The sequence below is a fragment of the Pholcus phalangioides genome, unplaced genomic scaffold, assembly GCF_987345545.1.
Source record: "Pholcus phalangioides strain wild (caught in Gottingen) unplaced genomic scaffold, Ppha-v1.0 ptg000022l_1, whole genome shotgun sequence".
NCBI lineage: Eukaryota > Metazoa > Arthropoda > Arachnida > Araneae > Pholcidae > Pholcus > Pholcus phalangioides.
This window is the reverse complement of record NW_028301615.1, coordinates 17,278,273-17,303,857: the sequence shown is the minus strand read 5'-3', so window position 1 is coordinate 17,303,857 and position 25,585 is coordinate 17,278,273. Positions and strand designations below refer to the sequence as shown.

Sequence of the window (25,585 nt, the reverse complement as noted above, 5' to 3'; positions counted from 1 at the left end):
AGGCTTCGTGTGAAATACGGGGAAAAACCGGGACACTTTTGCCAAAAAAACAAAATACCGGAATTGTCCCGGGAAATACTGGATGTATGGTCATTCGAGCTATAAGTAAACTTTTATTATAGCTCAGTGTTTTTGCCATGTATGTTTGACAAGTAAATTTTCTAAAGGCGTAACGACCAAAGCTTCTATAAAATCTACATTTTTTTTTCTCTACATTCCGGGAGGTTTCTTTACCTTATTACGACCACGTTATTTGAAAATAAATTTTTATTGTAAATTTTGTTTACCCATACATGGTTAGGAAACGCGTAGAAATTTTCATTTGTTCCGAAGATGGATGTAATGCTAAATTTACGCGCCGGGATCGGTTCGAAATACATATGCGCACCCACACGGGAGAAGTGAGTCAAATTTCCCGCATATTTTTATTGACAATTAAACCTTCTTTTTTAATTAAATCAAACTTTGTGTAGATTTAATTGATTATATTTCTAGTGAATTAATTAATTTCTTCTAGTGTTTCTTGCAGAGACCCTACAAATGTGAATATAAAGGCTGTGGAAAAAGTTATGTGAGATCTATGCATTTGACCCGACACCAAAGAAAATCTCATCCCGAAGTCAACTTCAAGTTTGTATTAGTTCGTTTCTGTAAAACATTTTCAGTAATTATTAATGTTTTGCACTTAAGCGATCGTAGACATTTCTAGTAGGAAAACTTCTGTTTGATTATTCCCGTTGCAGTGCAGGCTCTGTGTGTGTGTATATTGCAAATTCTGCAATAGGACAGGCAAAACTGCTCAGCACTGTGGACGGAGGCTTTGTTCCTTCATTTTCCGTCACAGTCGAGGCGCTGTATGTATGTAATTTGTATACATTGTGTATTTTGATCATTCTCAAAGCTCTCCCACTTCAACATGCCAGCTCCTTCTTCTTTCTTGCCCATAAGTCTTTTCCCCATTTCTTTCAGAATCCCAGGCTGCGGTCTCCGACCCTTATGTGCCACTGGGCGCACGTGCAATTTTTCTCCGTAGTCATTGGAATCTGTCACCTATTTTTGTCAAATGGCTTGTATGTTGCATTGGTTGATGGCTGTCTTCATGGGGAGAACGACGCGAGTAATTTGAAACTTGCGGGCAAGGGGAGCCACCACTATAAATCTTTGTTAACTTTTCCGGCACAACTCTGCCTCTTTTGAGGTAACGGAAGTAAGGTGCTTTGCATCAGTCCGGGGTTGTGAGCAGTTCTATCTATCTAGTAGGAAAATTACCAATACTACTTAAAATATAGTAGGTTAACACGTTCGGGTCTGAGCTATTTCGACTGTTTCTCCCTGTAGCCTAAGGGTTTTTGGCACTTTCATGATTTTTTTAAAAATACTTATTAGAATATATATATATGTGTGTGTTTTGTTTTAGCTAGAAATTTCAAACTCGGAATTTCTAGTAATTAATTAATCTAGAATCTCTAATAATTAATATTTAATGAGAAATAAAAAAAAAACATGTTTTCGAGTTTTAAAAAAGTTCCGCATATAAGAAAATATTTTTAACATAAAATTGCTAACAATTCTGAATAAAAACTTAGCCAAACCCATGGGCGAAGATGCGTGGGGGCATTGTTACCCCCCCCCCCCCCAGCGTCAAAGGTGGAGTCTACTGATCTAATGTACATATATGAATTGACATCATCATCATCTTGCCCCCAGCAATAACGACCATCCTTCCCCCCCCCCCCCAGACTTCCAAGTCTATCTCCGTCTATGACCAAACCCAAATGTTGTACAAATGTCTGAAAATAGTTTTTATTAAAAAAAATACTATTTTGTAAAATTTGCTTTAGTATGGTACACTTCAAAACACGCATTTGCACACAGAGCAACACCACAAGGTTCGCAATAAGTTCAAGTTTCTTTCCTTAATCTTTTTCCAGTTTCTGCCTTTGATTTGCTCTGTTGCTCCTTTTAATCATCTAAAATGAATAATAATTTTGTAAAATATACATCCTAAAACATTTGAAATAAAAATAAGTAATATGCACAAAATTCTTCAAAACCAAAAAATCAAATATATTTACCTGTGCTATCTTCGTCATCTGAGAACTGATATTTTGAATCCCTTATACAAGCGGGCTGGTATTCTGGATCACCTAAATCTGATAACTGACAAAGAATTGTATGCTAATATATCTCTAAGTTCAGCCAAATCATCTGATAAGTCTAAAAATCTGATATGAGACATCATGAAACACAATAAACATGGCTACCTTACCTAAGAAGACAAATGTGTTTCAGCTATACTTCTACATCATTTCATAAAGCCACATCCATTTGCTGCTGCCATCTATATATGTCTTTTGGAACTAGAACATTTATAAATTATGTTTAAAAACACTGGGAACATATATATTCAGCCATTGTATAGTTACGAGAGTTAAAAGTTAAGCCCGAGTCAGACTCTGGCTTAGTTCCCTTGAACAAAAATGGCATCCCAAGTCAGGCTCGGGCTTAGACCCAAAAGTGTTAAGACTAGAAGTGTGTCTATGATCGGTCAAGTGGAAGAAAGTGTAAGTCCAGAAGGAGTGCAAGTCCAGCGCTGTCATCCAAGAAGATGTCACCGCTGTCTACACATTCATCGCTGCTGTCAAAGAAGATGTCATTATCTTTATTGCTGTTGTCGGAGAGGATGTTGCCACTTTGAAGGGAGACATCACTATTAGCTGAGGTGAAGGATGACGTCGCCGCACACACAGCCATAGCTGGGGTGAAGAATGAAATAAACACTGCCGTTGCTGAAGTGAAAGAAGGACTTTCCCACACAAAAAATGAATGCAGTCGACGAGAAGCTTTCGAAGTCTATACTGGAGCTAGAAAAGAGCATTCAAGAGCCTACGTTTTCCGCGGACACTCACCAGGTCTTGCTAGCCAAAGCTGATGTCGGTCAGTCGAACATCAAGCCCTCAACATACGATGGAAGTACATCGTGGTCGACTTCAGGATCCAGTTTGAGATGATTGCTTTTGGAGGGGACTGTATTCACACACACAAAGCATTGTAAAATTGAACATTTTTATTCTTCTTGGTACTCGGACCCTTGGTTCCATCAAGGGTCTGTCCAGACTTTTTGATAGGGTCCTGTTTTTGTAAAAATGTTCCTTATTTTTGTTAAAAGGATCATTAATTTTGTATTAAGCGAAATGATTTGAAATTTATCGCAAAAGAAATGAAATTAGTTTTTTGAAGAGTCTTTTTTTGTATTCAGAATTTTATGAGTTCCTTTTTCACATCCGGAATTTCGTGAAGAGTCCAGAAAACAGATCCAAATTGTGGCTGGACAGACCTCTGCCGTTATAACCATATCACTTGCCACCTTTTCTGCCTTGGCATATTTTCTTTGAATTTATGCCTTATGTTTAATGTTAAATATTTTCTTCAATGTTATTGTCCATAATGGTTTTTTTTCAAACAAGGCATGTGGGAAAGAAGCAAGATAGAATGTGCCAATTTGGCGTCAAAAATGTGTGTTATGGTTATAATGGAAAAGTATCATCTCTTTCAGCAGGGTTTGAAATCCTTTGAATACCTAGAAAGCAATTTTAATGATGCGTGAAAACTTAACAAAGCTATTGAAATAGAGAACATCATGACTACATTTGCTTGTAATTTTCCCTGTGTAATAATGATGACTGTTTGTGCTAATTGTGTCATTCACTTGAATTGATGCTGTCATGAAAATTAATCATGCAATGAATATTGCAGCTCAGAAGATGAACTGGACATTCAAGGCTCAGAACATCATCCTAACAAAAGAAAAAGGTTATACAAGGTGAATTTTTAGTTTTTTTGCATCATTTGCGCTAATAAAATATTATTTATTATAATTTCATCAATAAATATGCATGAAGTTGTTAAAATATACTTACTATATTTAGTTTTTCACAGTTGTAAAGGATTGTCTCATTTTCTCCTCTTCATTTCTAAGAATAAAATTTCAATTACCGTGTTCCCCTATTTTCCAGTGTGTCAGAAAATTAGAGTTACTGATTCTGGAAAATTTTTAAATGTTGTGTATTTTAAAAATCCATTGAATTGGCTAAATACATATATGATGATGATACATATATGTGATCCTTATTAAACCTTGCTTTTCCTGGCATGCCAGGAACAGACCAAACTCCAACATTCAAAAAGCTGATGTCCCTCGAGTTTTACAGCATGTCGGCAAATATGATATGAATTAATGTCTGGCCTGCCAAAATTTTTTCTTTTTTGGCCTGCTTCTCAAAAAGTTTTGCCCATCACTGTTCTATACTATTTTAAAAAAAGGTTGTCAAACATAACGCATGAGTTGATTTCATTCTTACCCATCAACACATTGTCGATGGGAGACATGGAAAGATATTTTCAATTTTTTACAATGCTGAAGACTGTAAATAAATACAGTCTGGGGTATGGTTTGGTCCCACACTATAACATAATTACAATATAATGGGTACATAAATATAGTTTTTGTTAATTCAATAAACATAAAATTGGAGGACTTGATATGCTCCTTATTTTGATATATGCCAATGTTCAGCAATATAGGCCTACTGAAAATGTGTAGGAGCCAAGGATCATTTCATTTCGCAGCATACCATCTAACATGCGTTGAATATGAATTTATTGTGTTCATAATAATCAAACAATTTTCATGAGTTGAAAAGTTATAAACTATGTGCATAGATATTTTTGCTCACACGTCTGTATTTCACCAGTGTCAATATTGTGAGAGGGGATTCAGCAAGAAAAAGTGGAAGATAAATCATGAAAGTAATCATACTGATGCAACGGTTTACTCGTATGTGTTACATTTCTCTTATTATTGTATTCATTGTATTTTGCATTTGAATCTATTATTGTTTTTAGCTTTCTTCTAGTGAGTGATACTCTGTAATCTCCTCATACTGCACCGATATATTGTTTTTTCTTGCATGAATGTCACAATAAATTTGAACATTAGAAATATGATCATAAACTCCACTCAAGTTTGTGATCATGTTTCTCAAATATTTTGATCAGTGAAATTATAATTCTTTCAATCATCTTTTTTTGGTAGACATCCAATCCTCATATGTAACAAAAGTTTTGTTCCTATTTGATTTCCTATGCATCAGGGGTTTACAAATTCCAGCAGTCATTGGCTTGCTGAGTCTATGATTGTCAAAAGCTTAAAGATGGCAGTACGTATGCAGGCTGAGGAACAGGAAAAAAAACATTTTTTTTCTCTCTGTGGGGCACACCATATCTTCAGCAGTTGATGTCCTTTACCATGTGCTATCGATTTAGATAGACAGGTTTTCAAGTTCTCATTGTAAAAATAAATAACTATATTCGTTACAGTATCAACATGTTTCAGTTTGTGGTATGAGTACTTCAAATATCCAAGGTATGGTTAGACGAAATGTGCCTTCTTACACTATGTGATTGCTGTCTGTGTTATATTGATTCAGAGCAATGCATTGCTTTTTCGTTTAATGTTTTGCTATGGGAGGTGTAATATGCAGTAGAAGTTCATTGTGGCAACAGCTCGCACAATCACAGGAAAAATTTCATTATAATGGACTTCTCATTATAAGCGGATGTTTTTGTAATATTAGCTCTTTGCCAATCATCTGAAAATCACACATTAGATTGTTGTTATAAGCCATACTCGTTACAACTGGCTTTTACTGTATTCTGTCATTTGCTATTTTTTATATTTATTTATTCTCATTTAGATGTACGATGGAAGGATGCGAAGCCCAATTTCCTACACCATGGAAGTTACGGCGACATATAGATGCTCATAAAGGTGATTTGTTTCCTCACTTCACTTCAAGTTGGTTGCATCACTTCTCAGCAGGGTTGGGCATTTTTCTGGCAAAAAGGTATTTTTGTCAAGACAGTGGCAAAACTGTGGCTTTTGACAGTGACAAATGGTAAAAATCAGGGCAAAAGTGATAAAAAAAAAAAAAAAACAGGCTAAGTTGATAAAACCGGCAAAAATGGTTTTATGGGGAAAAAAAAACATTTGACTCAATGTGTATTAAACTGAGACTTAAAATCATTGCAACAATCAACTTAATACTGTTTTATTGTGAATTAATCTGGTGGAAAATACATTTACAAATAAATAGAGATACAATTGATGCTCGTTATAGTGACCCCATATTATAGTGATCATTCGTTGTAAGGAAAGTCCCTAATTTTTTTCATTTAATGACTATCCTACAATATATTGTATATTTTTCTTTTGATGCAATGACTGCCCATTGTTCGAGATAATTATAACAATATACAGTTCTTTTGCATAAATTTTTTGTTAATGGTACTAGACATAAATAAATGCAGGAACACACTATCAATTTGTTTTATGCTTGGCAAAAAACCAATTTTTGTCAGGACATTTTTTGCTCTAGTTTTTCATGCTGTTGTAAAAACCTACCAACCTTAAAAATTTATTATAAAACCAAAATGCGAGTTCAAATCTGTCATTTGCATAATAAATGGAAAAATAAATGTATTACAATGTCTCGCATGCATAAACAGATGGGGAAAGAATCTGTTACTGATGGAACAATTTTTAACAACAGACTGTGGTTTTTTCAACCTATGGCAAAAACTTGCCAACCCTGATACAGTGAAATCTTGATGTAATGATACTTTTTGGCCCCAAAGCAGAATATTCCAAAATCTGTGATATACGTCACAGAGCGATCTGGAAGAATTTTAAGACAGGTGTAGAAAAAATATCATTATGGGAATTTTTACCCCAGAACATTGCCAGTCAGCGGAGGGCTCATTTCAGAACAATGCAAAACATTCTGCTTTGGACTCTGTGGATGAAGAAAAAAATGCTGCAGAGAGATTTATTGTTATATTGAGAATCGTTGTAGTGAAGTTTCACTGTATAAAGTAATACCCGACTTAAACTATCGTGATTTCAGAGTTACACTATTTTTTGTGAAAAATGCATTTCTGTAATTCAAGCACAATCACTGGATTATTGCTGAGATAGTGGAAATCATTAAGTGATAATCAAGTGAAAAATTGTTTTATTCGAGATCAGAATATTATACTTTTAATGAAATCACACCAATTTTTGAAAGGTTGCAGTGTATATGTATATACATATATGGAAAAATGAAAACTTTGCTGGAATGGAATCCCAAGGCTTATTTTATATCATATTTTCACATAGAAGGTTGCAATTTTATACCTGAAGTCCAATGCCAAGTTTAGAAAATAATTTGTTTAATGTATTGCTCTTTGATGACAATGTATCTGGTCTGCAACTTCCAATTAACTTCAACTCATGGCTGAAATTTGTTTCTTTACCTTCAAACGTGAGCAGCTCATTTCTTTCAATTGGTCGGGGTGTTATCAAAACATTTAAAGTGCTTAACACACACTACTTTCATTTACACATATTTCTTAATGAAAATGCAGATTTTAATAGTCTTTTTTGCCAGACTAGATTGCAGTCACAACACAAGTTAAATTTATGAAGCCCCATAGAAGTGTATAGTAGCACACAGTAAGAAAGAAAAAGACAGGTGTTCTTTCTAAAATTTAGTCCTAATTAACTGATATATATATGTATTTCTATAGAAAACTGTACCCTGACATCTGTTGTCGCCGGTTCTACCTATCACATAACTTCTGGGTATTACTGTGTGTTTTGTCTATTTTAGAAAGAAATGGTTTACTTTTCACAAAATTTGCTGGTTCCATTGCAAAAACAATTGAGTGAATAGTAGGATGTTAGATGTTTTAAATGCTTTTGTAAAACATAATTTATTTTTAATTTCAAATTACAGGTCATGCATGTAAAAAATGTGGTGCTGGTGGTTTCACATGGAGCTTGCTTCGAAAACATGTGGCAATTGAACATATGGAAGGTAATTCTTGCATTGAAAACTAAAGTCATAAAATATATGTAAGTGTTTTTGGAACATAGACACCAAGGTTCAAGACAAATTGCAAGAAAAAAAAAATCAAGGTGCACAACAATTTTCTAGGAGCCAAAAACATTTTCCCTGAGAAAAACAAATATAGAATAATGTTTCTTGAGACTTTTCCAGGATACAGCAAACTCTTTTTATCTTGTAGATATGCTTATATAAATTCAGAAAATTGTGCTATTCTCATACTCTAATTAAATGAAGAGACATCACATAAATAATTTTAGGTGCAAAATCAATTTTTTAGTGGTCGTGGCAACCTGGCACTGGGTTTTTGTCAGGGCCCGGTAGTCACCCATAATCATAGATAGAGCAGTACCACTGAACCAGCACTTTTCCACATGTTTAAAAGCAAAAATTTCCATAATTTTTTGCATAAATTTTTGCAGTTTTTCAAATTATTATATAGTATGGTTAATAACTATTGCAAATTTTAACAAACATGAACTTTTTCTTTAGAGAGACGATGTGGTGTGTGTTCTCTGGTTTTTGCAAAAGTTTTCAATCTCAAGAAACATATGAAAATACATCTTGATCCAAGCGAAAGGCACAAATGTCCTGTTGGCACATGTACTCGTTCTTACACAGAAGAAAAAAATCTCAGGTACCACATAGAAAACTATCATGCGAAACGTCCTTTCCAGTGTGACAAGCAGGGTTGTGGTGAAGCATTCATTGAAGAGGTAATCATTGCTTTATTTCCTTTAAGAAAGATACATTAAATGAGTATAAATTGTAAATTTAATTTTTCATGTAAAAGTAAATCTCTATATAATGACTTCCAATAGACCTTAGTAAAATTTCATAGTAATTGTGTGCCACTTATATTTTTAGAAACAACTATGGATCTTGCAGTGCTTTTATTCATTTCACCTTTTTCCTGAATCGATACTCAAGAAAATGATTCAAATGTTGTTCTAAAACTGCTGGCTCATGTTTAACATAAACTCAATTGGATCTGCAAATCATGTAACTTCAAATAATAGCATCATTTTGTTACTTTGATGGGTTGCAACATATGAAATACATGAAGGAAAACATCAGGGGAAACATATAAAGTGGAACCCTGAGTTACGAGTTAAATTTTGTTCTTGAAATTTACTCCTATCATGCACATTTTCATTTAAAGTACAGTAAAATCTTGATTATCAAATATAATTTGAAAAAACCTACATCGGCAAATCAAAAATATCTGGGTAATCAGATGCGTCAATTAACCTCTTTGCTCCAGCGGTACACATATATAAGGGTTTTTAACGATTTTTTCAAGTTAAGGCCTGAGATGGTTCTAGAGTAAAGATAACAACCCTAATTAATTTTTTTTTCTTTTTAAAGGAAATTTTTGCATACAGTGAACACAAATCAATCGGAATTTTTTTTTTTTTTTCAATTGTGAGCTTTAGCTCAGGTGTTAAGAGATTAAAACAGGTAGAAGAGAGATTTCAGAAATGAAAAAAACTATACAATTTCTTGAGACCCGGCATCAGTGATTCTCAAACTTTTGTCACCAATGATGACTCCCTTGCCCAATTAAGGGTTCATCCGTGGCTCTCCAGAATAGGTTAGTAGATATTTTACTTTATAAAAGAATCACTTCAAAGCATAAAAGGCGTGCAAATAAATATCTTTAGCTCACAAGAAACAAAGGTTGGCAACTTTTCCTAGGACCGCGACACACACTTTTGAGAAACACTGGGTTAAAAGATCCAGTATCACTATGCAAGCGCCTGAGTAGCGTAGTGGTAAGATGCTCGTCTCTACGACCGTGGAGGTTGCCATCAGGTGCCAGATTCAATCCAGGGAAAGAATAATATAGACAACAAGATATTTTCCCTTATGAGCTGGCTTTATTACTGAGAGATGGCTTTATTTCCAACCCAACTCTATAAAAGCAGTAAATTGCTATGTTGGGTGTGGTGACTAGCTGTGTGGCCAAAGTTGGTGGCTATTAAAGTAGTATTGCTAGGCACTAATCGAAATTGAATATACTTTTTGACAGATATTTTCTTTGACCCATGGCTATAATAATATATAATTATTTAACTATAACTATTTTCTGCTGTACTTCTTCCAAGAAATACAGTATTAAAAAGCTTATAACTAATTGTATTTGATCAGTCACCTGGGTATTTGCAACACCTCGTGACAGCTGTGGCTATCATGCAGATTTCTGGTCAATTTGCCATTCTATCTATGTGCATGTGTCTGAATATAACAGCTTTTTCTGGGGTACTATGGGTGAGTAACCTGAAAAAGTTTTAGTGTTTATTACAGTAGGCTCTCGATAATGTGGCACCTATCAGACCACAATGCAGGATTACAGAACTTGCCGGATTACTGGATGTTGATCAAACAAGCCCATTTAAATAATATAAACTTGTGTGTACAAACATGCAGTGAGATGTTTTCCCCTCTTCCATGCTTGAAGAAAATGGGCCTAAAAATACCTGATTACTGGACGGTCCGAACTTGTGCACGGACTGTTGAGATTTTACTGCATATTTTCCCAAACTTTTGCATTCCATGCCCCCTCCCCCAACTTAAGTCGGCCCATAGGATCCTGTACTAAATCCTAAGCTTCTATCGCCCCCCTGGACCTTTCCATTGCCAAGAGGTGGCGATATTTCCCACTTAAGGGAAACACTGATCTACTGTGTAAGACAATGGATTGTATCAATTATAATTTTATTGTATTCAAAAAATAAATACTATTTAAAATAAAATTTTTAGATAAGTTCAATTAAAAATAATTATTCCCCCTCATCAATTATGCCATAGTGCTAATTGCTTTTGATTCTCAACACAGATTGCACTGTGAGAATTTAAATATTTGGATGACTAATAAATATAGAAAACCTCATAGTAACAGGTGATAAAATATGATGATTCAAATAGTTTAATTTTGCTTTCATGTTCCTTTTCCCACCCCTTAAAAAAATAGCAATTTTCTTCACTCATTCAATCAAATATTTTTATTTTCCAGTCTGACTTAGCGAAGCATCAAAAACGACGTCATGATCCAAGTGTCCCATTACCAAAGGTAAAAATAATTTTTCAAAAATTTTTTATTGAAAATTATTAGTTTTGCTCTCTTAATTTTAATTGTGCATTCAAATTTCATGACATTTAAATCATTTTTTTTTTCCATTTTAAGTCTTCAAGTCCATTGTAAATACAGTAAAACCTTGATAAGTCGTCACCCAAGTTATCCAAAAATTATGATGGTTTAAGCGGAGTGGCGACTTAAATGGAGTGCCATCAGTTTCGATGTTTATAAATTTAAAATTTTATTATAAATTTAAAATAAGGCACTATTTATCAAAATATGAATTAAAACTACAATATTAAAAAAAAATTTATAGATGATAAAAGACATGAAACAAACTTTAGAACTTTTTAAGCGTTTAGTATTCAACTCATCGTATTATAGTTAAATACACTGGTAAATTTATGATACCATAATTAAAAACATGATTAAAAAAAATACTGGTATAACTAGTATTTTTTTTTCACTAATCAGAGCAAATGTTAGAATAGTTAGCATTTCTCTACAACACAGTTTAATGCACATTAGTTTTATATGTGCATGGCACATTTAATTTCAGTGATTTCAATTTTTTTCAGCAATTCATGGTACAAATATGAAGTAATTTCGAACACGGACAAATTTTGACTTGAGGGGTCCCTGGGCAGAGCAAAACAGATATTAGAGAGTCTTCTCAACTGGGGAAAAAAATCTCTGGTTTATCAACAAAGATATTTTGTTTAAATTGAAGCCCTAAATTTTTTTTTTTTAATGAGCTCGAACAGTCCCCATAACGCTTCAAGAACTTCTGTCTTTTTAGTTGAAAAATGAACTTCCTGGGCGCTACTATCTTTGTTTGAGCTGTTCCGTTTTGGTATATAAGGCTTTTATGGTCACTTTCAAACATATAATAGTGTTGTATCAAGCTTTTTCTTCAAAGGAAACCATAGAAATCATCCATTCCTCTCCAACTTTTCCCATAGTGATGAGTTAACCGAAATTAGTGATGAGTAACCAAGGGTTTAATAACATGGTTATCTATGGAAGCCAGGCGAGACCGAATTAAAATGATGACTTATTAGTGTGATGATTTACTGAGGTTTTACTGTATCACAGTTTAATAACAAAGTTATATAATTATATATTCGTGGGACAATAAAGAATTATATACTCTTTAAGTTTCTGAATTTATTTACACAAATGGTATATAAACGATAACTCTACTATTTGCAAACAGCACATATTGTCTTGTGAGTTTGTCAGTACCATTTCTCAACTCTCAGCCGAGAGCTGGCAGACCTTCAACACGATACACACTTCACATGAAAATTATTACATTTGTCATTTTTAATTCAAAATATGGAAGACAGATGACAGCACCAGTGCAACACAAACAATGTGCAGCTCTCTGACAACATAATTATGTTAGGCACAGTAAAATGACTTGTGAAATGCCTTGTGTGGCGACAAACTGGTTCACAGAATTGGTGATATTACCCTTTGTGGGGAAGGCCTGGTGGAAACTACAGATACAACTGTAGCCTATACCATACAATACCTAAGGTTTGGCTGAGGCTGAGCAAGGGAATAGGATTTTTTTTTGGATGCAGGGGAATGATGAATGGAATAAGTTTGTAAGACTCTGGACTACCACTACTCATAGGTGATTTGAGCCTCCAATACATTTTTTGGGGGACTTCCCCCCCCCCCAATAATTATGAATATACAATGCAAGGAATCCCTCCTGCTTATGGTCTTGAATCCCGTGTATATATATAAGGTGACTAGCAACTTTTAAGGCCCCCCCCCAATTCTCCCTCTTTTCTACATGTTAGCACCTCTTCTGCTACTACTTAACTGTACAGGCACCTTATACATATTCCTGTGCAGAATTTCCAATAGAATCAGTACATTCTGGAATGTGTGCTCTTAGTGCAGTGGTTCTTAAAGTGTGCATTGGGAGAAGTTTGTGTATTGATAAGTTCCATTCAAGGCTTTAAAATTATCATTTTCTAGACCATTCTGGGGAGCTGTAGGTGGAAAAAGTTTGAGAACCACTGTATTAGTGTATGTGTGACTCTAATATACTTATGTTGTCAGATGAGTAAACATTCCTCTGGGGAATTTCTAACAAATTGTGATGCTTGCTGGAACGTGTACTGTGAGTGTGCATGTGGTCCCTATCATATCAATGTTGTCAGATGAGTAAACATTCCTCTGGGGAATTTCTAACAAATTGTGATGCTTGCTGGAACGTGTACTGTGAGTGTGCATGTGGTCCCTATCATATCAATGTTGTCAGAATTATGCTTGTTTTATTTTATACTGGTACTGCCCTCCATATTTTGAAGTGAAGATGATAAATGCTTAAATTTTTCATGTTATGTGAGTATTGTGTTGGAGGTCTGCCTGTTCTAAAAGTCTCTATACTCTGGACTAGACAAAATTTAAAACCTGTTGCTTGTGAGCACCATGGTGCTCCCTGAATTAATTAAAAATTAGCATCATTAATTAACAATTTTGATGACGGAAGACATCAAAAGTCTATTTTTCAAAATAATCTTCATAATGTTGTAAACTTAAATATATAAAATTTTGTCGTTTAATTTTATACTTCATTGTGATTTGATCTTTTAAAGCTAGCTTTTTTTTTTCCCAAGAGCATTGCACAGTTATTTGAAATGACTTTCGTGCAAACAATTTTTGGCTTCATTTCATTTTATCCTAAGATTCTGTATGGTTATTATCCAAGTTATGGCTGGTCTGCATTAGCTTGTGAATTTTTTTTTTACACAGCGTAAAAAGAAATCAAAGAATTTTGCTGCTTATTTGTGTGGTGATATACAGCCAGTCAGAAGAAAACTCATTCCTTCTGCCGCTACCGCTCCCAATCCAGATAAAGAAACATTTTTAACTTCTGAAGGAGATGCTCAAGTTAATTCTTTAGATCAACAGTCTTCCAATGGACAAGATCCAGTTCAGGATACAGACTTGACAGATGCCCCTACGGTGCCTTGTAGTTTATCGGCAAAATGTGATGTAATTTCTCCTGTAGCTGCTACAGAATCTTTGTCAGCTGTGGATGAAAATTTAATACCTTCGCCTTCCTTACAGGATTCTGTCTCTTTTCAGTTTGCTTCAGAAATATGCTGTTAGCATTATTAGTATTATTCTTGATGCTCGGTTTCAAAATAGACTAAAGTGATGAATTATTTGACGCAGGTTCCATACATCAGTATTTGTATGGTTGTATTTATTTTTGAGAGGCTTTACTACCTCTTGTTATTGATAAATAAAATATTTATAAAGTTTTCCCATCGTTTGCAGAGTTCATGAAATAAGCTCCTGAAAGCAAACTTTGAATTCCCATATCAATATACTTAGTATACAGTGTGAATTTCACCTCATCTGCCAAATGAAAGTAGGCAATAAACAAGCCTATGTAGAACATAAAATTACCATACCAACTCTGTCCTATCTCTAATCATTTTTGAGTTATGGTGTATAGAAGGGAAATGCGTCAAGTCTGAAAAAAATTCCAAATTTTTCTAGTTTCCATGAAAGACCTACATGGAAACTAAGCATATATTTGGAAAGAGCGGAAAAAATCTTATATGGTGACACCATTTTCATCAGGATATCTGGATTTAAAGGCAGCAAACTACAAGGATGAAATCAAGTTCTTGCTAATATCTGTAACCACCTATTCCACAAACACCTTTCTAACTACAATCAGTCAAATTTGCCAATTCCAAGCAAAATGTTAAATTTCTCCTTAACTAGACCTCCTAATGGTTTATTGTGTGCTCTTTTGAAAGCTGATGCAATGGTCAAGTTTTTGGTAAATTATACACAGATTGTGTTAGCTAGAAGGGTGGTTCGCACAGAACAGGTGGGGTTACATATTTTGGAATTCGATTTTCCAACTTGTAACTCTGCCATTAAATTCAGATATCCTAATGGAAACTGTCATCTTATGGGATATTTTCACCTGTTTGTTTAGTTTGTGTGTAGGCCTTTCACAGAAACTTCACAAATTTGGGTTTTTTCAGACTTGACGCATTCCCCCTTCTATAAACCATAACTCAAAAATGGTTAAAACGCAGTTGCTATTGTGTTTTATGTTCCCATTGGCTTGTCTATCGCATGCTTTGTTTGGCAGTTTATGTGAAATTCACCCTGTGTATGTTATGGCCACTCAGTTTGTTCACTCAGCGCCATCTTAACAGTGTCATGGGTCCTCAGGCAAAGCTATGTACTATGCAAGCCCACAAGCCAGTAATCTATGTATCTGCAGGTTGATTCTAAATTCATGGGACAAACTTTAAGAAGTTATAGTAGAAACCTAAACAAGCATTTTTGATGCCTAAACAAGCCTATCACATTTCCATGTCCTGCACCCTGGAATGGATGATTGCACTTATTGCAGAAAATCCATCTGAAAAATATATTTGTGTTTTTCATGAAGTGCTGTTGTGCACTCCCTAAAAACACCCTCTACTGCCTTTGCTATCGCGATTCAACTGTGCATTCCATGATCAAAAATAATTGTTTAGTAGTCTCGTATCACCTCTTAATGTTTTTCCCATGAATTTAGAATCACCCTGTGTACATATCTTATTGAAAAAGATATGTATTTGGTGGGATCAAGGAGATCCCGCCAAAGATCTTAGTCTTGAGGGGCCTAGCTTCAGGATGAAGGTAGGGGAGTGGTATGATGAGCACCGAAATGCTCACGGTAAAAAAGAAAAGTTTTTATTCTTCCATGAAAAATGCCCTTTAACTCTAAGATTTTTGGTGGGACCTACTTTATAGTGAATTTATATTGTAAAAAAGAATATGGTTTCTCCCGGGCTCCTGTGCTAGAGCCCTGTCAGCCCTACCCAGGGGTCATAGTGCTCACTGAAATCATTGAGGATAGATGTGTGATTTCATACTCAGGAAATATTCACAGACAACTCAGGTGATTCAATGATTATAAATACAATGCCACAACAGGCAAAATGCCCAACGAGGTGGCTGAGAAAAAGATGCCCATAAAAATATGGATGTCATATACACTGAAGAGCCAAAAAAACTGGCACACCTATCTAATATCGTGTAGGGCCCCTGCGAGCCCGCAGAAGTGCCGCAACATGACGTGGCATGGACTCGACTAATGTCTGAAGTAGTGCTGGAGGTAATTGACACCATGAATCCTGCAGGGCTGTCCATAAATCCGTAGTAGAGTAAGAGGGGGTGGAGATCTCTTCTGAACAGCACGTTGCAAGCCATCCCAGATATGTTCAATAATGTTCATGTCTGGAGATTTTGGTGGCCAGCGGAAGTGTCTAAAGTCAGAAGAGTGTTCCTGGAGCCACTTCGTAGCAATTCTGGACGTGTGGGGTGTCTCATTGTCCTGCTGAAATTGTCCAAGTCCGTCGGAATGCACAATGGACATGAATGGGTGCAGGTGATCAGACAGGATGCTTACGTACCTGTCACCTGTCAGAGTCGTATCTAGACGTATCAGGGGTCCCATATCACGCCAACTGCACACGCCCCATACCATCACAGAGCCTCCACCAGCTTGAACAGTCCTCTGTTGACATGTAGGGTCCATGGATTCATGAAGTTGTCTCCATACCCGTACACGTCCATCAGCTCGAAGCAATTGGAACCGAGACTCGTCAGACCAGGCAACGTGTTTCCAGTCCTCAACAGTCCAATGTCGGTGTTGTCGGGCCCAGGCGAGGCGTAAAGCTTTGTGTCGTGCAGTCATCAAGGGTACACGAGTGGGCCTTCGGCTCCGAAAGCCCATATCGATGATGTTTCGTTGAATGGTTCGCACGCTGACACTTGTTGATGGCCCAGCATTGAAATCTGCAGCAATTTGCGGAAGGGTTGCACGTCTGTCACGTTTAATGATTCTCGTCAGTCGTCGTTGGTCCCGTTCTTGCATGATCTTTTTCCGGTCGCAGCGATGTCGTAGATTTAATTTTTTTACCGGATTCCCGATATTCATGGTACACTCATGAAATGGTCGTACGTGAAAATCCAAATTTCATCGCTACCTCGGAGATGCTATATCCCATCTCTCGTGCGCCGACTATAACACCACGTTCAAACTCACTTAAATCTCGATAACCTGCCATTGTAGCAGCAGTAACCGATCTAACAACTATGCCAGACACTTGTTGTGTTATATAGGCGTTGCCGACCGCAGCGCCGTACTCTGATTGGTTCCATATCTCTTTATTTGCATACGCATGCCTGTACCAGTTTTTTTGGCTCTTCAGTTTATTTCATAAATATAGCAACCCAATTAAAAATGCAATTAATAAAAATGATAAACAATATATACACGTGATAAAATATTATACAATGCCCATGAAGAATAGTTATGGTTGTCTTACTCTAAGTATGAATAGCTTCTCGATTTACCCCAACATGTTTATCGTATTTCTTTTTAAACGTGTCAATTGTGTTACAATTTACTACCTCCGGGGGTAAGCTATTCCATTTATTAACAACCCTATTAGAGAAAAATTCCCTGCGACACCATAACCTTGCATCTAATGAGAATCATCTCTAGGCTTCAGGCAGCAACCTTGCCCGACCCACTCCTTTTGTGGGGGCCATGCCGAGTTGAATAGGAACTTCTACGATTAGACCTGACACAATTATGTGACTTCAGAATGAATATGATGTGATTATTACAATAAATATGGAAATTAAGAAGTGCTCTAGGCACTCTTTCATTTTGCCTTGGGGTTATGATATAGTTGAAACGGCAGTAGCCTACTGCCAGTAGGGACACCCTTTTTTTTGGATTAAATATATAAAATTTAAGTTCTGTAGAACCGCCTCATTATCATCAAAGGTTCCGCGAGAAACTACGTTGGAAACACCTGATATAAAAAGCAGATATAAGAATACGGGAAGGGGGAAATCGGAACATTCCGGAGCTGAAACAGCACCACACTAGAGATACTTCTAGTATGGTGTTGGCTGAAAGAGGCATTTGTCGGAAGATGAACAAGGAAGTACACGTATTCATCTCACATGTCAGGTTTAATGTTTTGCCCAAAATTTCTTTAGAATTTAAATTACGATGGGTGAATGTTCCTACTTTTTTCTGACTGTTTTTGATGACAATAGGCGATGTCCCGTATTTTAAGGATTATTAGTTAAGATCACACAGTTTACTGAATTTTATTTTTCTCAAATGAAATATGGTCATCAGATCATTTGAATAATTTTTTCGTGAAAAACGTTTTTGTTTACTGTGATTTCTAGCAACCCTTTATTTCCACACCCTTGAGCAATTTTAGCAGTAATTAGCAAGTTAAAGCATTAAAGTGCAGTTTTTGACGAAATTTAGTGATATTCCGCATTTAGGATTTTTGACCTTTGAAGACCGGACACACCCCGCTTCCCATCTCAGTGATATCGAAGTGTTCCCTAAGGATGGATGTATCCGGAAAGTTTTATTATAAACAACAAAATATTGTCGCCTCAGACGAAGGCAACAAAAAAAATAAAATATGTAAAAACGCTCGTCAATCTGAAATTACATAACATGATTAAAATCGAAACAACAAACGCCAATGGGCAATCAAAATTATAAACAAGATCAGCTAATCAGTCATCCATGTTTTTACATTTTCCAGCTTCCACATCAGTTCGATTGTCGGCATCGATCTTCAGTAGTCATAGGTCCGCTGTCGTCTAGGCCGCAAGTTGTATGGCCTCGTCTGATTGCTGCACTCTCGCGAGGGCGGGTATGTGGCGTCAGTAACTCCTCTCAGTCTTGGCTGCAAGTCGTACTCCCTCACCTGACTGCAGCATTCCCCTTGATGGTACATACGTTGGGTCGATGCCTCCTCCTTGTTCACGTGCTCCTCTGGTTTTGTCGTGCATTTGATGCAAGTTCTGCTCCAAAAACCTGACGACCTATAAGGCGGGCGGAAGTTCGTAGGACTACGAAGGGCTCTTATCTTAGGCTAAGGTATGAGACTGGCATCTTACCAATGTGGAACTGGGCCTATTTGTTGGACACTGCGTTGCATAATGCCAGAGGGATCTAGAAGTTCCACAATTACAAGCAGAGGGAGTTGAGCGCTTAAACCGTTCTAAATAGACCGGAAATGGGCCGTGCTCTGTGACCACTATTATCTTTTCTCTGGACCAAACATGATGGTGCCACCAGAGCCGTAGTTGGACTTCATAGGCGTCTTTGGCCGCATTGGAATTCCAACTACATTGCCACGTCTTCAACAGATCCTCACGCAATAAACGTTGGTCAAAGCTCCTTGGCCATGGATGCTCATCTGGAGTTTGAGATTAGTGGCTTCCTTAGCAAGTTGGTCAGCTTGCTCGTTGCCAGCTACTCCAGAGTGCGCCTTCACACAAGACAGCCGTATTTTTGGATTTCCACACAGGATGCGGCGAAACTCTGACATTGTAGTACGGTGAACGTGAATTTTTTATTGCCCACAGCACTGGATGCTGTTCGGATTGCGTCCATTGAACTGCATGTGAAATTGCGTATACCTCAGCCTGGAAGACATTGCTCTCAATTACAAGCCTTCTTTTCCAAGATAATTCACGAGGATCATCCTGCCGCAAAACCACAAATGCACTTCCGGTTCCTTCGGGAGTCTTCGAGCCATCCGTAAATACCAGTCTAGCATCGGGTGCTATCGCAAGATTACTTTGGATAGCATTATCTGGTTTACCGCTATGTCCATACTTGGTTGCTGTGGCCAGATCTTGAGCGTCTTTTCGAAGTCGGCTACACGCAGTCGTCTAGCTTCCACCACAATATCCTCGTCGAGGTGAAGCAGTCGTGTTTTGCGCGCCTCGTAATCAAGAAAGCTACTGAGATATGCATTACCAGTTGCTACATATAAGACGGCGTTGGACATGGTAACGTATGCCCCTGTATTAAAGTACGAATGATCTCTGAACTATACTCAACTCTTCTTTGCCTCTGCGTAGGATCCCGATACCAAGAAGCGCATCCATAGGGTGATTGCTGCTGCACCACAGACTTGTAAAGCATATTCCGGAAATTCTGTCGGAAGCCCTATCGTTGTCCGGCCACTCTTCGTAACAACTGCAAAAAAAAGTCTCATGAACTTTGTCAATCTATTTCACCAAGTATGGCATAAAGTTAAGCCGGCTATCTATATGTACTCCTAGATACTTTATTTGCTTCGAAGGGCAAATGCGGTTATTATGCGCTGTTTATTTTTCTTCGGATGGAGCCAAAGAAACTTGTGGTCTTCTCGACCTGCATCTCAAGATGATTCTCATCAAGCCATCTAGTCAGTTTGTTAAACGTCATCTGAAATTCAGTAGTGATGCCGTCGTGATTAGCATCAGAAATCACAAAAACCAGGTCATCCGCAAAGACTTGAATATGGATGTACGGTACCCAATCAAGCTTAAACAGAGTGTCCAGGACCAAAGACCACAGAAGAGGACCGCTGCAAGAACCTTGTGAACAACCTTTACGCTGGGCTTTTACTGCAACGCCGCCATCGGTGGTCATCGTGATACATCTACCTTGTAGCATGCTATACTTTGTACGCACCAAGTTCTCAGGGAGAGGCACTCCTCAGAGCTGATTGATAATAATTTCGTGACCCAAGGAGTCAAAGGCTTTACGTATGTCCACAGAGACGAAAAGATAGTAGGCTTAGTACAAACTGAACATTTTTACGAAAATAAGAGGACAGGCGAACAATATTTTGCAGGAACAGAGGGAATGCTCGTACCCCGAAAAAAACGGGATGTTTGGTGTACATGTTAAAATTTGTAGTGGCACGAGCATCGAAAGTAATCTTGATTGTGGCACGGCTTGGAAAAAGATTGGCCACCCCTGGACTAGAGCAAGGGAGCCGCAGATGACAAAAATTTAAGAACCACTGTTGCACGGGCGTGGCAGCCCAGGTCGATATGATACTCGCTTAAAGTACCAAAGGATGTTTAGAGATGTCGTGAGTTCGATACTATGTTCGTCCTTGTCAGAAACTTTTCTGATACTTGGGGGGGGGGGGGTACAATAGAAAAATGGTGACACGACCACAGGAAAAGATTGCTACCGGAGGGAGTCCCACATCGAGGGGTTAGCGCACCAACCTCTCGGTCAGTATAAAAAAGGCTGCCTTTTTTTCGGAATCGTCGATAAACTGTAGGTCCCTGTCTAATTAGCCCTCGTGTGCAGAAAATAACTGTGGTGCGACAAAAATGATCAATGACCACTGTTCTACTGCATATAGGACCGCTTAAAAGTCTGTAGTATTAGTGCTGTCTAAAGTTATTCGTACCACTCGATTTTCCATTCCTACCGCCACCACCACCACTTCCCATGCAACCTTCAACATTCATTTATAAATTTGCAACTCGTTTTATTCTGAGGGTCGGTGATGGACTCCCCTTCTATGGACACTTTTATCCATCTCCTTGCAGTTCGAGATATCACCCTGTTCGTGTCAATCTGACTCTGTCTCTCTCTCCGCATACAAAGCAATCAGTCGCTTCGAAAATAAGTCTTCTTCACTTCATTTTAACCATAGAAGGGTTCTTAAATATGCGGCGATGTTTTTAAGGTTTTTTTTCGTCAACATATACCTGTCCTTGTATCCTGTACTATCACTTTGACTCATTAACGAGTTTGTGCTGTATGTACGTTTGTGTGACGGCGCTTGAAAATAGAATTATCATCAACAACACACAAACATGTGACATGAGTAGCGATAAACTACCCCCAGGGGGCACCACCGTAAAAAAAGCCTTCTCTTATTATCAGCATAACATACACACTCCGAGTTTGTTCTTTTTTTTTTTTTATCAGGGACAATCTAAGAAAATGGTTATGGACGTTAAAAATGGTAAGAGTGTGGGGGATAATAATCAGTGGCATTTAGCGCTAAGAGGTTTTCGCTTCGGGGAGAAACTTTTAATGTTATCTTTACCTGTCTTTTTTTTTCTCTTGTTGTATCAATGAAGTCCTCAAGCTGGATGGAATGCCATGATGTTGACTCATTCTCTTGGACTCCTCTGGAATAGTGATGGTGGTAGAAGAGCCTTTTCTCTATCCAATTAACCAAAAAAAAAAATCAGAGCTTCTTTCCATAATAAGTCTTGCGAAAACCAGTATGATAATTTTTGATGAGAAAATCTTTTTGGGATCCCTAATGTATCTATATGAACGTTTCCGTGTGAGGAATATATTCTCCTTGAGGAATAAATCTCCTTGTTTATTTTTACTATTTTTCGAGCTCTTTGAAATTCCTAGAAACTTGAGCTTTCGACGAATGTTTATGCCACATTTGGTGTGGAAAACAATACTGAAACATGATCCCCACATTGTAACTAGGTGATGGAAGCACCAGTTGCGGTGAAATCCCGCTACAATGAAATCCGAAGTAACATTATATCTCACTCCGCCAATTGGATCCAAAATGAATCTCTCAACAATGAAGTACAAAAGTGCAGTAAATCGAAAACAGAAATCAAAATCCCTACAACACGATCCAAAATGAAAATCTCTCTATAGCTAAATCTAAATTAGATCTCTCTACAACTAAATCTGAAATAAGAATTAATCTCTCTCTATACACAAAGCCCAAAATAACAACAGTATCCTTCCCCCCCCCCCATTAGCCGTCATGCCGCCAAACTCTAGGGACACCAGATTTTCGAATGTTGGGGTCTGGTTCAAAAAGGATCACAGTATGCATTCAGCCCAATTTTTCAAGCATTACACTTCATTCATGGGTCCGAAAAATAGATAGCAGAATTTTGACAAGCATTACACAGAAACAAACCTCACGTTAGGTTCACCAAACGTACACGCACATTCCAACATGTGCCAGTTCGTTAGTGGTTCCGCAGAGGAATATGGACGTGGTGCATGTGTGGTTTAGTAGTAGTAGTAATATGCATTTGACCAATTCAATGAATTTTTATAATAATGATATCCAAGAATTTTTCAGAATCAGTGATTCGAATTTCCCGCCCTGCTGCCCCCCCCCCGTTTTCCAGCAGGCTAATGCAGGAGGGGGAACGCAGTATAAATTTCTCTACTAAACCACACATACACCTCGTCCACATTCCTCTGCGGAACTTGTAATGAAGGTATAAATTTCTCTACAACGAAATACAAAATGATATTGAAGGACCATACACACACATCTTCCCGTTTCAATAGAGATGTCGAAGCGTTCCTGGAGGATCGGCGCGTCAGTATGTACAGTGTACAGCATCACCACAGAATATTCACAATATCCTGACCCAGCCTGAGTCATTATAATTATGAATGTCACAGAGAGCAGTGGCGTATTTTTGCGGGGGGTTCAGAGCGGCACATTTGAGGGAAGAGTGGTCGCAAAATTTTTAAAGATCACAGGTGGGGAAAACCATAAATCCGCCTCTGTCTAGACAGTGTGGGACTAGGTCAGTGAGTCACCAAACGAGTGACTTGGAGAGTTCTCAAGCACGTGCGTGACAAAAACAGTGACCTATAGCATGTGAATGACCGAAAATGTGAGCTGAAGAGTGTTTAGGCATACTAGTGACTAAAAGGGTGACTTCGTGACGCAGGAGTATTTATAGGAACGGGAACGAAGGGGTAATACAGAGAGGTGAGTTCGAAGAATGCGTGGGCGGCAAAACCATAAATCCGACTTTGAAAGGTATGCTAAAGTGTAGGTTTATGTAAATACCACAGTAACTCTCAGCCAATCGAATAAAAACAAGTTAAATATAGGTTAGTCTGACAAAGATATTCTCGTGAAATTCACCAGTATACATAATTACAAAAAAAAAAATTAAATCTAAAGTCAAAATCCCTACTAAATCCAAAATAACTAATCTCTCTATACGTAAAAATTCGAAATACGAATAAATCTCTGTGTACACAAAATTCAAAAAATAACAGTAAATTCCTCTGTAACGAAATCTGAAATAACAATAAAACGTAATCAAAATCCCTACAAAGCAATCCAAAATGAAAATAAATTTCTCCATATCTAAAAAAATAAATCTTTTCTAAACGCCAAAATGAATTTCTCTACAATTAAACCCGGAATAACAACGAATCTCACGGCAACGTAATCCAAAATGACATTCGCAAAATCTTTAAACGAAATTCAAAATGAAAATAAATCTTTCTTACAACGAAACCAAATAATAAATCTGTCTTTAATAGTTTTTTTTGGCTTGATTAGGATTGGTTTCGACCGTATAATCAAACTCATATCATATAGTATAATATTTATGTATATATATATATATATATAGCTATACTAATTTTTTCCTGCGATATTTTTCATGTATTTGAACCATCTGGGTCGTTAGTAATTCTTATTGAAAGTGGTGTTTGGGCAGAACAACGTAGAAAATATTTCAATTCGCTTCGACTTGATTGCAATGATTCGGAGAATAAGTGTAACACATGAGCGTGAAAATAAAATTGAAAATTTTCATTAGATTGACGTAAATGTTTGAACCTCTGCTGGCTAATATTAAATGTGAATAATATATCATTTTTTAATTTCACAACACATACTGTATTAATGTGGAAATACTTGCACACGTCATACTTGTTCATCGTCAGTTCCCAATATGTTGAGATAAAGCTCAGCGAATTGATATTTGTACGTTTTAGTATAAGATAATTATACACTCGCTTCCAAAAGTTAAGCACGCGACGGCTTATATAACATCACGACACCACTTCAATCTTGTCCCTCTAGATTGCACGGTTAGTGGAACACAGCGCGGTACACGCGCATACAGTCCCTTCACGTGGAGCCGTCGGTACTCAGTACCAGCAAATAGTATCTTACCAAGTGATATTGCAACCTTGGAAGTAACAGTTGTGGAGGTCGCTCGTCGATTCTGCTTAGCTACTATAGCAATATAGCGATTACGAAAACATTTCCAAGCAAGTCAAACAGCTGACCGGAGACATGGGCCCAGTCAACCAGGATTGCCACCCTCATCTGATCGATATATTGCTATAGTACTCAAGCAGAATGCACGAGTGACTTTCACCACTGTTACATCCATTGTTGCAGCATCATTGCCAGTACTGTGTGCCGAAAACTCCACATGAAGGGAATATGCGCCCGAGTACCACGCATTTGTGTTCCATTAACCGTCCAATCCAGAAGGACACGGTTCAAGTGGTGTGTCGTTATGTTATACAAGCCGTCGCGTGATTAACTTATGGAAGCGAATGTAGTTAATACACTGTAGTTTTTTAAGGTTTTTCGTATGCCTCTTTTCCTGGAACAAAAATTAACGTGTGAGACATCACCGTAAGTACTGGAAGTCTCAAACTATGTTTCAAAACAACGTAAACCAAAACATTCCCACACATATTCAAATATATAAACTGTAAAATTCTAAAATTATGTTTTAGATTTTGTAAGTACCGCAAACCTCTAAATTTCTAAAATATGTAAGCCCCATAAACCTCTCAAATATGTGTGAGTGCTGTAAATCTCTAAAATATGCAAGTCATCAAACCTACCAAATTTGTAATCAATGTAATTTGCAAAAGTCAATAATAAGATGTAAA

At 37.2% G+C, this 25,585-nt stretch overlaps 1 protein-coding gene across 2 annotated transcripts; it reads left to right on the top strand.

Annotated features, from left to right (window-relative positions):
- The first annotated feature begins 169 nt into the window (after window positions 1-169).
- On the top strand, window positions 170-14,322 carry LOC149069550 (transcription factor IIIA-like). 2 transcript variants are annotated; one of them, XM_089249837.1, is made up of 9 exons: window positions 170-401; window positions 518-630; window positions 3,757-3,823; window positions 4,755-4,837; window positions 5,757-5,830; window positions 7,839-7,919; window positions 8,442-8,665; window positions 10,966-11,022; window positions 13,804-14,322. In XM_089249837.1, the coding sequence occupies exons 1-9, from the start codon at window positions 294-296 to the stop codon at window positions 14,161-14,163; spliced, it is 1,167 nt and encodes a 388-aa protein (XP_089105963.1). In that variant the 5' UTR covers window positions 170-293; the 3' UTR covers window positions 14,164-14,322. The 2 variants fall into 2 exon arrangements, with proteins under 2 accessions (XP_089105963.1, XP_089105964.1); XM_089249838.1 differs by having other exon boundaries at window positions 193-401; window positions 530-630.
- Window positions 14,323-25,585: the final 11,263 nt, after the last annotated feature.

Bases quoted from the DNA above. Each gene is read 5' to 3' on its own strand.
- LOC149069550 (XM_089249837.1), top strand. From the start codon at position 294: ATGGTTAGGAAACGCGTAGAAATTTTCATTTGTTCCGAAGATGGATGT. The intron at 5,831-7,838 runs GTGATTTGTTTC...TTCAAATTACAG, and splicing joins ACATATAGATGCTCATAAAG to GTCATGCATGTAAAAAATGT. The intron at 7,920-8,441 runs GTAATTCTTGCA...CTTTTTCTTTAG, and splicing joins GGCAATTGAACATATGGAAG to AGAGACGATGTGGTGTGTGT.